This window comes from Prinia subflava, chromosome 7, assembly GCF_021018805.1.
Source record: "Prinia subflava isolate CZ2003 ecotype Zambia chromosome 7, Cam_Psub_1.2, whole genome shotgun sequence".
Classification (NCBI taxonomy): Eukaryota; Metazoa; Chordata; class Aves; order Passeriformes; family Cisticolidae; genus Prinia; species Prinia subflava.
In genome coordinates, this window is record NC_086253.1 from 23557808 (window position 1) to 23572435 (window position 14628).

Genomic DNA, 14628 nt, shown 5'->3' on the forward strand with positions numbered 1-14628 from the left:
TGACATTTAAAGTTAATTCATTTTTTTTAGCTCCCATAAGTATTGATGTTTTTGAAGGAAAGAATTTCCCCAAAGTATTGCTGACATGAGGGTCACCCTAAGAAAGAAAAAGGCAAATTCACAAATTTAGCATCATTATCTATCTAATACAAGTGAACAGTGGAAAGTAAATAAGTAGGACTAAAGACAGAAAGTGAATGCAAATTTTGAAATCAAGTGTTAGATTTTAGTTTTCAGTTCAGCATAAAAATTCATTATTTTAAAAAATGAAATGTCTATGGATGGAAAAGTTTTCAGTGTTGTTCCTTGCTCCAAATGCAAATTCGGTCTATTGAACTCAGTAGGTTTGCTTTCCTTGTCTCAGTTTTATTTTATTCTTAGTGCTTTGATAAAAGTTGCAGAAAGAAAGAATGAAAGAAAGCAGAATATATATCATCCAGCAATTCAGCCTTGGGGGATTTGTAGTAGTGATTGAGCAAACTTTACGGGTTTGACAGTTTTAAACTACACCTCCTAATAACCCTGCTTCAATTTTCCTAGGTTCTTTTCAACAATTTGGTCCTCTGCAAGTATTCTGGCAGCTCCTTTCTTGCCTCTTAAAGCACCCATCCTTGCTCCCTCCTTAAGCCCTTAAATAATCAGGTGTGTGGGTTTATTGTCTTGATATCAAAATAGGTAACAGGCCTTTCACAGGCCCCAGCAAAGTTTTCATTCTCTAAACCAGATGGTTGGCACATGGCAGGGTAAGGTTTCTCCCCAGCCTGTGAGCTACAAAATTCATCTTGCAGGGTCCAGGTAATGCACTGTTTCTCAAAGATGGGATGGTTGGCTGCCTGGGCATCTCACAGATCATTGCTTTTTGCTGTGAGGCTGTTATTGTCACGGAACCATCTGAAGCACAGAAGAAAATTACAGAGGAATTCCTGTTCATCAATAGATTTATGGAGAGCAGTGACTATCCCCATAACTCTTGCTGTTGACAAGTTTGGATCCTCCAGCACCACAGAAGTTTCAGTCTCTCTGGTGCTTCCTTCATTATGACAATACATAATTTTCCCAAGTGTATGCAAAGGAACAATGTTCCATAGAGGTCTTCTGATGTACCAAAGCCTGTCTCTGACTTTGGGGGGGGTTTCTGAGAAGGTTGTTTTAAGGAACAATGCATCTCTCCCCTTTGTGGTGTGCCCACAGTCCATGATGGTCTATAAATATTGACAAAAGCATTTTGCCTCAAACACTGGGTTTTCCCCTCCTCTTGCTGTAGATGTGTCCTGGAGTCAGCAGTTGCTGACAAAGCGATCTCCACAGTGCGCAGAGGACATTCGGCAGAGACCATTCCTGGGCCAGGCTGTGGGACAACAACCAAGCTCTGCAGGGGAAGCAAGGAGGTGAGAACATCAAGGTTACTGAAGACGCTTGACTCTCCATCTTCCAAACACATATCAATTGCTACTTTCCAGTCCTTTAAAGATTATACCTTTTAAAAGAAGATACACATAGAGTAGCATTTTCTTTCTGCTGTAAATTTTGGTGAGGTCTTTTTTCTTTGCTGCTTTACCTGTGCTTTTTGAGTAAGCCTTACTGAACAGTTATACCAGTTCTTTTGGTAAATAAGGGATCTGTTTGCCTAATACTTACAAAAAGAAGCTATGTAATGGGAAAGGAACATCTGTTTTCATTAGCATATATATGAACACAGACTTCTGCAGAACCTGTTACCTCTGTTAAGGTTGTATCCAGTCAAAACTAATGTAGATTGAGGTTTGATTACCTATTCCTCATTATAAACTGCCTGTGTGTGTGTGTTTGAGAAAATTGTTATTTAATCTGTTAACCGTTTTAAGCAGTTAGAATTTGGATCAGTCCTATGACTTCTGATGACAAACCCCATGGTTTTGCTCACCAAACTTGTTCAGAGTAGCATGGATACAAATTAACCATTAGCAAACAAACCACCTTTCAGTGTTGATAGCTTCCTTTTTGCTCAGTCAAGGGCCAACAGAGAGTGCAGTGTGGTGTGACCTGGTTTAACCCTCCCTCATCATGTTGGGAGCTATGATGGATTGGTGGGGTGGGCAGGAGTTTCCCTGATTACCTTGTGAGTTACCTGATTGAGCAGCAGCAAGCAGGCTAAAACTCTGAACCAAAAATCCTGGAATTCATTAACTGGATTTTCTCCATACAAAACCTGGTTGTATTTTTTGTTCAGCTGTAGTAATGCATCTTCTCTGCTGTATTTTAGGGCAGGTTATCATGAGAACTTCCGATCTGGGCCATCATCTCCCTGCTCTCCTGCTGCTCTGAGTCAGTCACCCAACAGGTACTAAAGGTCAATAAGGAATTTTGCAGAGCAAACACATCTTGTAAAGTTGCTGGTGAACTGCCAGAGTGAAAATCACATTAGTATTATGTGGATGCACTATTAAGTCTGCTAACTGTTGCAATTCCTAGCTGTCCGTGGGATAAATATGTAGCTCCCTCTCCCATATTTCTTGCCAGCTTCAGTAGTACTGTTATGGTTCAAATAACACAGTTCAGAAAGAAGCTCTAGAACTCTGCTTAATCACTGAAGTTTCAATAAAATTGAAATGGGACAGTATAAACCTCAGACAAAGTGTGAGCTCAGAGGACTTAAGACAAAGGATGTCTTCATTGCAAGTAGTCACATGCTCAGGAGTAAGATCTGTTCTAGACATTGGCACTTGCTGATTTAAAAAGAAGTTTTCCTTTCATTTCCAAACTAGAAATGCATTTTGCTTTTTTGCTGATTTTTAATTTACCCACAAGCATGCTAATCTCCTAGAGATTTGATTCTCTTGAGCACTCTGTACATCTTTCAGTGAGTTATGTGTGCCAGGTCTAAATAAATGTTAACTGTAGCCTGATTAAATCACTGATAATTTGGGGTATATTAGAATCAGTTTGCTTAATGAATAAGGTAAATTAATACAACATAGAACACAGCAAGTTTCATTCTTTTTGAATTACATTGTTCTTCACTTTTCAGAGCAAAGCCCTCCTTCTGATGTCACCTTCATTGACGTGAAACTATTGGGAACTTTTTACATGAAAAATTTATGATATTTTTCTAACCATAACTGCAGTTTTGGTGGAATTGCAGATTATTTCCTTGCTACAGGTCACTAGTTGTGATAGCTACTTCCTATTATTTAGCAGCAATATTCTGATCTGAGAATATTTTGCATGATCTTTTCCTGAAATAAATCTTAGTTTTGTAAACAATAGATGTGACATAATTTAGTTTTCCACTAAAACATTAGAAAACTCTTGAAAATTTCCCGAGATCTGAGACTTTTAACTCGCTCTTGTAGTAATTCTGATAGTGGAGAAGTAAAAACAAAGGTGAACTCAAGAATAACATAGAAGCAGAAGGGTTAAGGCTGTGGGAGGGGAGAAAAGAACCTAGCAAAGTTATTCTAAAAAAAAATAATGATAATGAAGCAACAAGAAGGTCGTCTGTCTGTGCTGCCTGTGTACATGGTGGGCTCAAGAGTTGGAAGCAAGGACAATTTTCTAATTGTGATGAGTTTTTCTGCTGTTTCTGTCTCTCTTTCTCTGTGTCTCCTTTTTTTTTTTTTTTCTTTTTTTTTCCAAAATGACTCTTTTGTCATGCTGCAGTCCAGATCTGTCTCTGTTAATGTCTTATTATGTTGCTGAATCAAAACTTTAAAACAAGAGGTTGTAAACTTGCTTATCTGAGTATGATTTCATCAAACTGTCTTTTCAAAACTCATGAAATGTCACAAAGTTTCTCTCCTGGTTTCAGCCCTGGCTGAAAAAAGCGTGGATGACACAGAACCACAGGGGATCCCTTTTGGTCTCAGGTTCATCTACTGGCCCAAGCATCAGTTCTGGCAGGCTGACAGGCAGGAGAGAAGTGAAGAGACCCATAGGAGTGGGCACCTGCACTGCTATTAAAACCATTATGAAAAAGGGCACCAGTTATTCCTAGTGCTCTGAACTTCACCCACCTGTCATCCAACAGCAGATTTATGAGAGAGGTCTAGACAGGCCTTCAGGACTGCTGAAGGAGCAAATGGAAGTATTTTCTGCATTGCAGATGGAGATCCAATTTCAGGTTTTCTCTGACTAGTTACAGTATTACGTGGCTGCAGCCCTGAAATGAGTCAGCCAGTGCCTGGTCTGTGCTGCTGTAGTTATGCTGTTACTGTTGACTTCACCAGCTTGGCTGGGTGTGAGAATAGCATCCCTGTTTTCTGACTTGCAGTGAGCAAGTCCATTTGTAAACAAATTGAAAAATTTCCAGGCTGAGGGTCTGACTCAGGTAAGTTGTGTGAATTACTGTGGCATTGACTAGGTCTAAGTAACATTTACTATGAGGGTGGTGAGGCACTGGAGCAGATTTCCCAGAAAGACTGTGGACTCCCCATCCCTAAAGGTGTTAAAGGCTGGGTTGGATGGGGCTCTGAATAACCGGGTCTAGTGGAAGGTTTCCTGCCTATGGCAGAGTGTTTGGAATTACATAATATTTAAGGTCCTTAACCCTAACCATTGTGTGATTCTGTGAATCCACAGGTGACAGTTCCCTGTCACCCAGGCCTCTGTTAAGAGGCTTGCATCTCCCTTGATCTAGCACAGCAGACTGGCAGGGAAATGTGTCTCAGTTGCTGTGCATTTAAGCATTTTAATGCCTTTGCTTGCTTATCTGGAAGGCAGATGTACAGGTTGATTCAGTAACATGGCTGAAGGGTCAATGTGTATTTATGTAAACTCCTCCAGTGCTCCTTCCTCCCATTCTGTCCCTCTTGACAAACCTATCTAAATATTTGGCTTCATTTTAGCATCAGTTGCTGTGTTCTTACAGCTATGTTTGTCTCCTAGGTCTGTCAGCGGGAAGAAGCTTTGTTCTACCTGTGGTCTCCCTCTTGGAAAAGGAGCTGCCATGATTATTGAAACACTTGGGCTTTATTTCCATATTCAGTGCTTCAGGGTATGGCTCTTGCTTTATAAAGAAAAATCTCAAGTCATGCACAATGCAAGTAGAGAGTAGATGTGAAACTGAAAATGAGAGGACCGGGGGATTTACATGGTTGTTATGTCTGTTGGAATGTCTTTGTAAAGAAGTAGAAATAACACAACTAATGGGTTATTTTGCAGTCAGATGTGTTAATTGGACTCAAACCTGTGATCAAGCTAGCAAACTTAGCTTCTGTACTTATGGGAGCAGAGGGAAGCATCATAGAATTTCTCAATTGTGCTAATTGCTTTTTAAATATAACATTATTTATCTTGCTTTTTTTTTTTTTTTTTTTTTTTTTTTTGGGAGGGTGTTGGGTTTTTTTTGTTCCAAAAGCATGACCAGTCCATCTTTGATCAGCCCCATGGTTGGAAAGCTTTGACTATGGAATGACTGATGTATTCTGGCTTTTACCAGAAATATTTCTTGACTTTTCTTGAGTGTTTTGTTTTGAAAATAACCTGGAGTGTTTTCTAGAGAACTCAGAAAGCATCCGTTACCATTATCTGTGGCTCAATTGATATTAGACATATGTGAAGCCTTTTTTGATTTTAGACATCTACCCAGACTAAATCTCTGCCCTCTTTAAGCTTTATCCATCACAACTGACCTGCCTCCAGAATGCAGCCTCAAAGTCAGATGTCCCATACAATAGTTAAACTTTACTTCTGTGTAAGGAGGTTGCTGAAATCCAGTCCTAAGCACTTTCGACTCAATAAAAACCCTCTTACTCATTTGCAGTGTTCCCCAAGAGTATGAGCTGAGTTCTAGGGGTGTATTTTTCTCAGCATTCCAAGAACTACTTAAACTAAAGTAAAAGTTTGGGAAGAGTTGTGACAGACATGGTCTCTCTTACTTTCTCTGTTCTTCAACTGACAGTGTGGCGTTTGCAAGGGACAGCTGGGAGATGCAGCGAATGGCACAGATGTCAGGATTAGGAATGGTCTTCTCAACTGCAATGATTGTTATATCCGATCCAGAAGTAAGTACCAAGTGCTGGGAACTCAAACAATGCTGTGGCCATGATTTTAACCGGCTGGTTTGTCCAGCTCTGACACTCAGGCGTAGCTTTGCCGTGGGAAAAGGAGTCTTCCCATGCCATTTTAATTATTTTCTCCTATCAGAAAAGATTTCCAAGCCCATTAAATGTTGCCCAGAGGATCTCTGCTCAGCACTATTCAACTTAAAGGCTGTTTCTGTGCATAAACATTAACTCCTATATTATTAACACATATTGCATGATCTAGAGGCTTGGATCTCTCACATCACATGAGACAATGTAGATAATTCCACCCGATCTAGGACCCTGGACCTTGTTTGGAGAAGTTCCCATTTGTTAAATCTCTAGGCCTCCCTTTTGTGAACAAAATTTCATGTGAAATATTAAGAACATTCTGTAACTCATAGTGAATCCTTGTGGTGGTATCCCAGATATTTGCTAAATAGCGTTGCTTGCCACAAATTTTAAAGAATGAGCCAGACAAGTGCATGTCAGAAAGAAAACTTTGTGATTTTGCTGCCTTACAGCAGGTCATCTAAATATCTTTCCAAGTCCTGGATTTCTGTGACTGATACCAAATTACTTGAACATTTTAGCTTCACCCCAATGTCACCAGTGATGGTCAATGCTCATGCTGGTTTCCACCTTGTGGAAAACAGTAAGATGCAAAACAATAAGACTAATTGTTGTCTTCCTGTTAAATATTATTTGGTATATTCACTGCCTACAGTTCCAACTTATAAGTGGACATCTAGAGCTCTTTTTCCTTTGCTTACTATTCCCCTTGTCCTCTCTCAAAAGCACTGGCTGTAGAAATCCAGGAGCAGGAAAGGTACCTCCCTACCTTTGCCAGAAGAAAAGTGGGCACTTATGTTCTGATTCTTCAGGAAGGAGATACTTCTCCATCAGCAGAGCTAGAGGGTGCTATTGTACAACTGGTTTTTTGGTGATTTTTTTCTTAAATTCTGCTAAGAAATGTTATCAACTTTTTATTATTTATTTAACCTGAAATATTTAGAAATAGATTTTTCCCTTTGTGCTTAATACTATAAGCCATCCTCATGTGGATGAGGTCCTAACCCTTAAAATGCAGATTTATGTATCCATCTTTACACAAAAAAGAGAGGAAGGTATAAAAGTTATAATTTCCTTCTCTTCTTAGTCCTTTCTGCTTAAATAAAAATGGATGTCCCTTGAGGATAGATAAAGGCTTAAATAAATTGTCAGCTTATATGCTGTAGAAATCACTCCCACCATCTTTTCCCACCAATCCCACTCCCACCATAATTTCTACACTAGCATTACTAGAAAATGCATTACAGAGCTGTGTGCAGTGTTTCATGTAATGACGTTTTGCATTTGTACATGCCCAGCAGAATGGTAACCAAGTCCATGAAAGAGGAAATAGATGTTGAGAAAATGTATGGCTCCTGAAGAATAATAATGGCAAGGGGTTTTTAATTTTTACTACAAATTGCCTCTTCTTGCTGTGTCCACTGGTCATGGAAAATCACAAAATCCAGTTAGTTGAATTTAACCTACAGTAACTGTTGTTGACAGTTCAAAAGGACTGGTTTTGATAGAACTGCAAATGTTGTTAGTTGTTAATTTTTAACTATAATTTGATGCATAGCACACCTGAAATTAAGAATAAACTGGTGCAATATTAGTATTTTGCCTTTCAGTTCTGGGAATAATGCTGCAAAATGTCAAATCAGTTGTTTGCATGGCTTGTGCCTTCCTGCCCCCATGGCTGTGTCTCAAACCCATGCAGCAGTGGGCAGAAGTGATGGTCTCTGACTAACCTAGGGGGAGTCAGTATTGTTTAGAGACACTTATGGACATCTGCATGAAATATTTTGGCTCCCAGAAGCTTATCTGAAAAAATGGATGATTCTGTTTCAAAATAAATCATAAGAAAAGATGACTAGAAAAGCATTAAGGATTATATAGTGGTCCAGGATCCAAAATATTTCTGGTTTTCAAATAAAAATGGATGAGTTTTTATCAGTAAGTTGTTTCTGTACTATGAAACCTCACAAGGAAGGAAATTCTCTGTTCAAGGTCAAACACAGGGAATGGTGGCAGGTTGATGAGTGTCAAAGTCAAAGGCAAGAAGTCAATTCATGAGATTCCCTATATGGCCAAACAACACCGGGAGTCTGTAGTACCAGGTAGCACAAACTAGGCTCAGCTGAAGATGACTCAGTAGTCCTTTGCTTTACTATTTTGCCACTGCAGAGCCTGAAATAAATATACACACAGGTACTTTGAGTGTAAAATAAGATAAAACTTCATGCAGAATGCATTCAACATGTGGCAAGGATTTCCACTGATGATGATGAATCTTCTTTGTAGTAGTTACTGCCCCAGCTTTGCAGGAGAAAGGAAAACAGGGCACAAGTATATATATAGCTCCAGATGCATTTTTTTGAATTGTAGAGATGATGTAAAGAAAAGTCTCTATTTGTTAAAATTTGTAACCAATTCTTTGTTTTGGTTTTGTTTTATCTAGCTGCTGGACAGCCAACTACATTGTGACATGACTTTCAGTCCTAATAACTTTCAAGAAGGAACTCCCTTCTCATATGTATCGGCTGCCTCCAGACAATCACTTGCAAAAGCTTGAATCCATGGACATGATGGCTCTCATCTCGTTTTTAAAAACTCATTAAAAAGCTGCAGCTGCTCCTTTGAAATGTAATATGTTGGTTTTTGCTTCCTTAAGAAATTTGCAAAATATGTATGACCATGTTTGGGAAGGCAAAGCCTAAGTACAATTAAAAAAAAAAAAACACCACCTTTCAGGTATGCTTATAATACCCAGTCTGTTACCTTGTTCTTTTGAAAGTAATAAGAGAATAAACATGCAATAAAGCTGTTTTATTTTAATATTTCTAGCAATTAAAAAGTTTAAGTTTACAAAAACTTTATAGAATATGCCAACTTGAGCTGAGAAGTAATTTTGAGATAGTATCTAATCAGTGCATTTGAAAAACTAAACATCACAGACTTCTCTGTTATAACTGAAGCTATAACTTTTTTTTATACAGAGACTAGTTTGATAATACATCCTGTAATTCTGAAGCATTTTGCTTCTATATTACCTTCAATGGAGGGTAGAAGTTAAACAAATAAATTATTGCACCTTTAGTCATAGGATTTTTTGTTTGTGTACCTCAAGTAATGTTCATGACTATAGCTTAATATTCTCTGAAATAAAGATTTCTTCATTAAACCTAAAGACTGAATACCATTAACAATGGAAAAATTCCCATCAGGAGCCATTCTTCTCAGTAAGTTCAGCAGCCTGTATTGTTATTAAACTCAGTGAAAGGTGATGTGGGGGAGAGGCAGCCGAGCAGGCAGACCCAGTGGGGTTGGGAGTCTCCAAGCTCAGTTTGATGCTGTGGTGAAGCTTTTCTCTTTGGCATGTAACTTGCCCATAGATTTGAGTGGGTTGGACATCTGCTGGTTCACTTGCAAACAGTACACTTGGTTGAAATCTCATGCAGAGAAACACGTGTGGTTTGGGTTCCCCCAGGGTAGAGAATTAGACAGCCTTCAGCCTGTGTTCCTCCATCCACTACCCAAAAATAGTCAGCAAAACCCAGAAGTGTGGAAGATGGGCTGGGAGGATGCTGGAGCCACAGGCAGAAAAAACACCTTGCCTGTGTTTGGGACAGTTTTCCTTTGTGCTATTTGATTAAGCATGTGCTCCTTACTGAAATGATCCAGCAGCTCATTGAAGCAGAGGTTCAGCAGGCATCTACAATACACAGACAAAGTTAGAGAATGTGTTGCAACTATAAAATATCCTAGCACTTTTTGGTAAACAGTTACTAGACATATCTTCAAATGGAGGGAAAAATGTCTTTTTCTGCCTTAAAACCACTATAAAACTAAACGGAGATTTCTTTTTATCTGTGTGCATATCTGTCATCTTTTGATGTGTTGGTAAATAGCAATGAAGTGGTTATTAGGGAAACAATAACTCTGAGTTTTTCTTTAGATAGCAATTATTTATTGAAATGCTAGGCAGTTGCTTGCATGCGAGTTGCATAACCGTGCAAGACTTCATGTCATCAAACACACACATGCGATGTCATTGGAGGACATTGTGACTGTCTGCTGGAAAGTTACATGTTACTTCCTTAATACTGTGCCTTAGAAAATGCAAAGCTGTTGCACACAGTCAGCAATGACTTATGGATGCAATAAATCCAAAAAGTTGAAGTCCTTCATGGACTTCACCTGGGGAATATTTTTAAGTAAAAATAAAATAAATCAGGCAAATGTTTTGGAATTAAAAGCGATATCCTATATTTTGATCAGCCACCTGCATGATTTACCATTAATGGGTTTTGGTAACCAGGAAAACTTACTCTTTGCTTGTGGTTGTTAAAACATTTTCCCACAAAGAATGTGTAACACGGAAATTCAAGAAGCAGATTTCGTAACTGACGTGGTGCATCCGTATAACTCCATGCGCTGCATTAAGAATGTGTAAATACATAATGTCTGAACCTAGTTTTTAAATGAGACTGTGCATGCTTGTACATCTGTTCAATATGAGTCTCTAGCACTGCTTCACCCACGTGATAGAGTGAGATGTGCAAATCAGTCCCCAAGTGTATCAAAGGGTTGGTTGTCTCAGAGGTCAGGTCCGCTTCTCATTCATGTAGGGGTAGGTGCCCAAAGGGCTTAGGAGCATGGTTGGGATAAAGTGCATGAACGAGGGGGGAGGGATATTGCATCACACTGCAGACACATCACGGGGTCTCTGGGGCTGCTTGGACATTGATCCCAGTGTCTATCAGATAGTTTTGTATATGCATGTTTTAGCAAAGTTGATTGTAAGTAAAGTGAAATGAAGCAGTGTTCAACAATGATGATTTTTTCCCCTAATGAACATCTATTCACCAGCACAGAATAATTTTCAAGTTTTCGAAATCATACTTGCCAACTTCTTATGTTTGATTTTATATTCCCTCTGGAATCTTACATGGCAAATTCATTCAGGCTAAGATTTTTTTCACATTTTTTCCAGTTTAAACACATGAAGATGATACATTTCTAATCAGGAACTTTGAGCACAGAAAAAAAATAACGCTTTCCTACATTTGAACTGCAATGTAAATGTATTTGTTGCAAAAAATGATTTATTATTACTGAGCAAGTACAATATATGTAATGGGTTTTAGATGTTTTGGAATTTATTTAGCCTCTTACTACTTCAGAGAACCTGAACAGGTGTCATAACCCATCTGTATTTTACAAACCCATTCTCATGGTGTATTTTTTCCTTACTCTTGCTAGTGTTATTGATGCAGTGCATCTGTAGTTTCCAGTGAATGTTGTAAAGGTTGGTGAACCAGAAGGGAACCATCCTTACCTGCATGTCCATTCAGGGACAAGGATTGCTCTCCTAGCTGGGGCTAATGTTGAGTACCAATTATGCTAATCTTCCCTTTATTTTATTTATTCTAAAATGCCTCTGGAAATTAGGAAAACTTGTCTAAAACTCAACAGCTTTTATAGTAAATGTATGTTTATAAATAAAATGTTGATTACCTTTGGTGGTGTTGATTTTACTTATTCTAACTAACTTCTATTGCGTGAACCTGGTTTGCAGAGCAGAGGCTTCTGCTTGGTTTGGTTTGGCTGCGCCAAGCTATGTTCCACAGGACTTAGTAAATGAGATGAGACAATAAAAAAGGCACAGCTGAGATGGCAAAATACACTGTGGATTGCCACTGTAAGCTGTAGCCCTCTATTCACCAGAGCATGTGTGCCTGTTGTGGTAAAAGTGAACAGAAAAGGCTTTCTGTAGAGAGGCAAACCCAAAGTCCTCAGATCTTTCATCACTAGCTGGTAGACTGGGCAATATTTGTGATTGATACAAATATTACACAAGTGCACAGGTACTCTGAGCAAATGCATAACTCTGTTAAGAATTGACAAAAATCAGGAAAATTCATGTAGAACAATTAAGAATATTTCAGATGATGGGCATAATTGATGACTTATCAGTGATAACATATGTGTGAAATCATATTATTATTAATTACTAAAATATTGTGCTATCATCTCAGAGTTTGCAAACAGCTTTTGGAACCTTTTTTCAGCGAGGACTCAGACCTCCTTTCCTGGAGGTGCTCAGGTCCATTCTGAAAAATCAGTTCAGCTGTCATTTTATAGGGTCAAATTGTCAAGTCAAAATAACTTGATTTTGTTTTGTTTTGTTTTGTTTTGTTTTGTTTTGTTTTGTTTTGTTTTGTTTTGTTTTGTTTTGTTTTGTTTTGTTTTAAGCAGAAATCATCTGAGTTTTTGGCAGAACATCCATCCAGATAACAGTCAGGGCTTGGCTAGGGCTCAGGCTCTAAACTGGAGTGAGGTCCCTTAATACATTTTTAAAACAAAGATCTTGATAATAGCAGTTATGAAATGCTTAAACAGTTAAAAAATAAAGATCTTGAAATGATGTGTGTCTTTGGATAATTAGAACAGGGATATTAAAGCACATTAAAAATCACCTGCAAATAAGGAAAATTAACAAATTCACATCATATAATTAATATATCAACACTAATTATCTTAGAAAGTTGAAATAACACTTTTCTAAACTATCATATACTTATAACTTACAAAAAACCCAGAAAAAACCCATATGCAATAAAACCTTAATTTAATAGAATATAGACTTAATATTATCTATTAATAAGAGATGGTGAACTGTGGTTCAGACTTTTCACTCAACAAAGCACTTTATATATGGCAGTGGTAAATATGTTCTTGGTTAATTGCATGTTCACGTAGCCAGGATCCTGGGGTTTATGCTTAGTTTTGCACATGCTGGGGTATCTCACTAATTCTTGAATTGCAACTAGTGTGTGACTTGTCTAGTCACCAACAGAAAGTTCATGCAAAATTTTAAACTAATAACTGCTCCTTTTTCTACTTTTAATTTGGTCTTAAGTGGATGATAAGTTTGGGGTTGTGCCAGTAGAGTTGTCTCGGCTGTTTGATGAGTCATGGGGACGTACAGACAATTTAATTTTTATTCATTCATCCATCCATTCGTTCATTCGTTTTTATCCTGGTGCCCTGATGGCAGTGGTGGTGGTCACACAATATTCCTGTGTGTCCCTGAGGGCCAGCATTCTCTCTGTGGCATTCCTGGCAGTGCCATCGGTGCCCTGTCTGCGGGAGCAGCTCGCTGCCACTGGAGGTTGCTCTGAGGCTGGATTTGGAGGCACTCAGGCAGCTATTTCTGCTCCAGCAGCTCTGCACCAAGGCTGCTTGGCACACGGACAAACCTTGTTTGTCACCCTTATGAACCAGGGAAAATGGTGGCAGTCCTGGTATGATTTTTTGTAATATTAGTATTATTACTATTTTCTAGTGAATGTGACCTGCTCAGTCATTTATGATCCTAAAAGGGAACCTTTGGGGATGCATTCACTGGACAAAATGATTTTGAATACTTTATAAATGGGGAGCTGTGTCACCTGTCACCAGGACCTCCACCTGCAGGTAGCAAAGGCTGCCTGGGCGCCCGAGAGAAACCACGATGCTAACAGGGCCTTGGCATGCCCCAGGAGAGGCCACTGGCTTGATGAGCAGTGGGATGAAGCTGAGGGCATATGAGAGAAATAGGAGGTGATGGGAGAGAGGAGTGGGCTGTTACAGCTGAGGTTCAAACACTGGAGCAGAGGATATCCCATGCAAAGAAGGGAACACACCTGGGGGTACCTCCTGTGCCAGGGGCACCTCCTGTGCATGGGCCCCCAGGAGAGCTCCGTGCCTCCTCCTCATCCTGTCCAGGTGTGATGCCTCCATCCCTCTCCTTTCCCCATCGTAGACTGTTGGGACAAGTGCTCAGTTTCCTCCATCCAACCCACTTTGTTTAGCTCATTTTTTTTCTCTCTTTAGCAGGTGCTTTGGTGCAGAGGTCAACAGTGAGCACAGACAGGTGCTGGTAGCTGCAGGAGTCTCTAGGCACAGGTGATGAACATCAGTAGCTTGCTCACCTTGTGAGTACAGATTCTGACCCAGAGAACTCTTCTAGAGTGTGGTTAAAAGCAGGCTGCTACCACTTTGTTTAGAAAATTAGCTTTAGATACAGTTCTTGATGGGTCCCCTTCTTGGTAATGGGAGGCTGGTCAAGTAGTTACTCAATAAAACTTGTAGAGTGGAAGCCTGCCCTTTTCTCCCCTTTACCAGGCTGGTAACTGGGAAACAAAATGACCAGATGGCAAAATGACAAGATGACAAGATGACAGAGACACATCTGCAGTGAAAATCAGAAGGGGTTGTAAATGCTCGAAATGAGCAGATGACCACCACTTGGATGGGAAACCAAAAATGTCAGTAAAATGTGTCTCCTGTAAAGGCAAACAGGGCTCCTATAAAGTTCTAAAAGCCTCCGGTAGGAATGTAATTTCATCTGAATTTCCTGATAAGAGGAAATGACTAAACTGGAAGCTGCTCAAGTTTTCAGGTAATAAGAGCCCAAAAAATGAGATAGAAGGCACAGGACAGAATGTGACTCTTCCTACAGTGCAGAGGGGGGTTGGTATTTGAGGGGTTGGGGGTGTCTATTTTCTAGTTCACGTTTTTTATAAAA

The 14628-nt window shown here is 39.3% G+C and overlaps 1 protein-coding gene across 1 annotated transcript in view; it reads left to right on the plus strand.

Annotated features, from left to right (window-relative positions):
* Positions 1–12685, plus strand: part of LIMCH1 (LIM and calponin homology domains 1) — a 180704-nt gene extending 168019 nt beyond the window's left edge. Inside the window, 5 exon segments of the mRNA XM_063401840.1 lie at positions 1265–1388; positions 2243–2329; positions 4864–4972; positions 5879–5981; positions 8515–12685. Of these exon segments, the coding sequence (XP_063257910.1) occupies positions 1265–1388; positions 2243–2329; positions 4864–4972; positions 5879–5981; positions 8515–8540 (449 nt within the window). The 3' untranslated portion in view covers positions 8541–12685.
* Positions 12686–14628: the final 1943 nt, after the last annotated feature.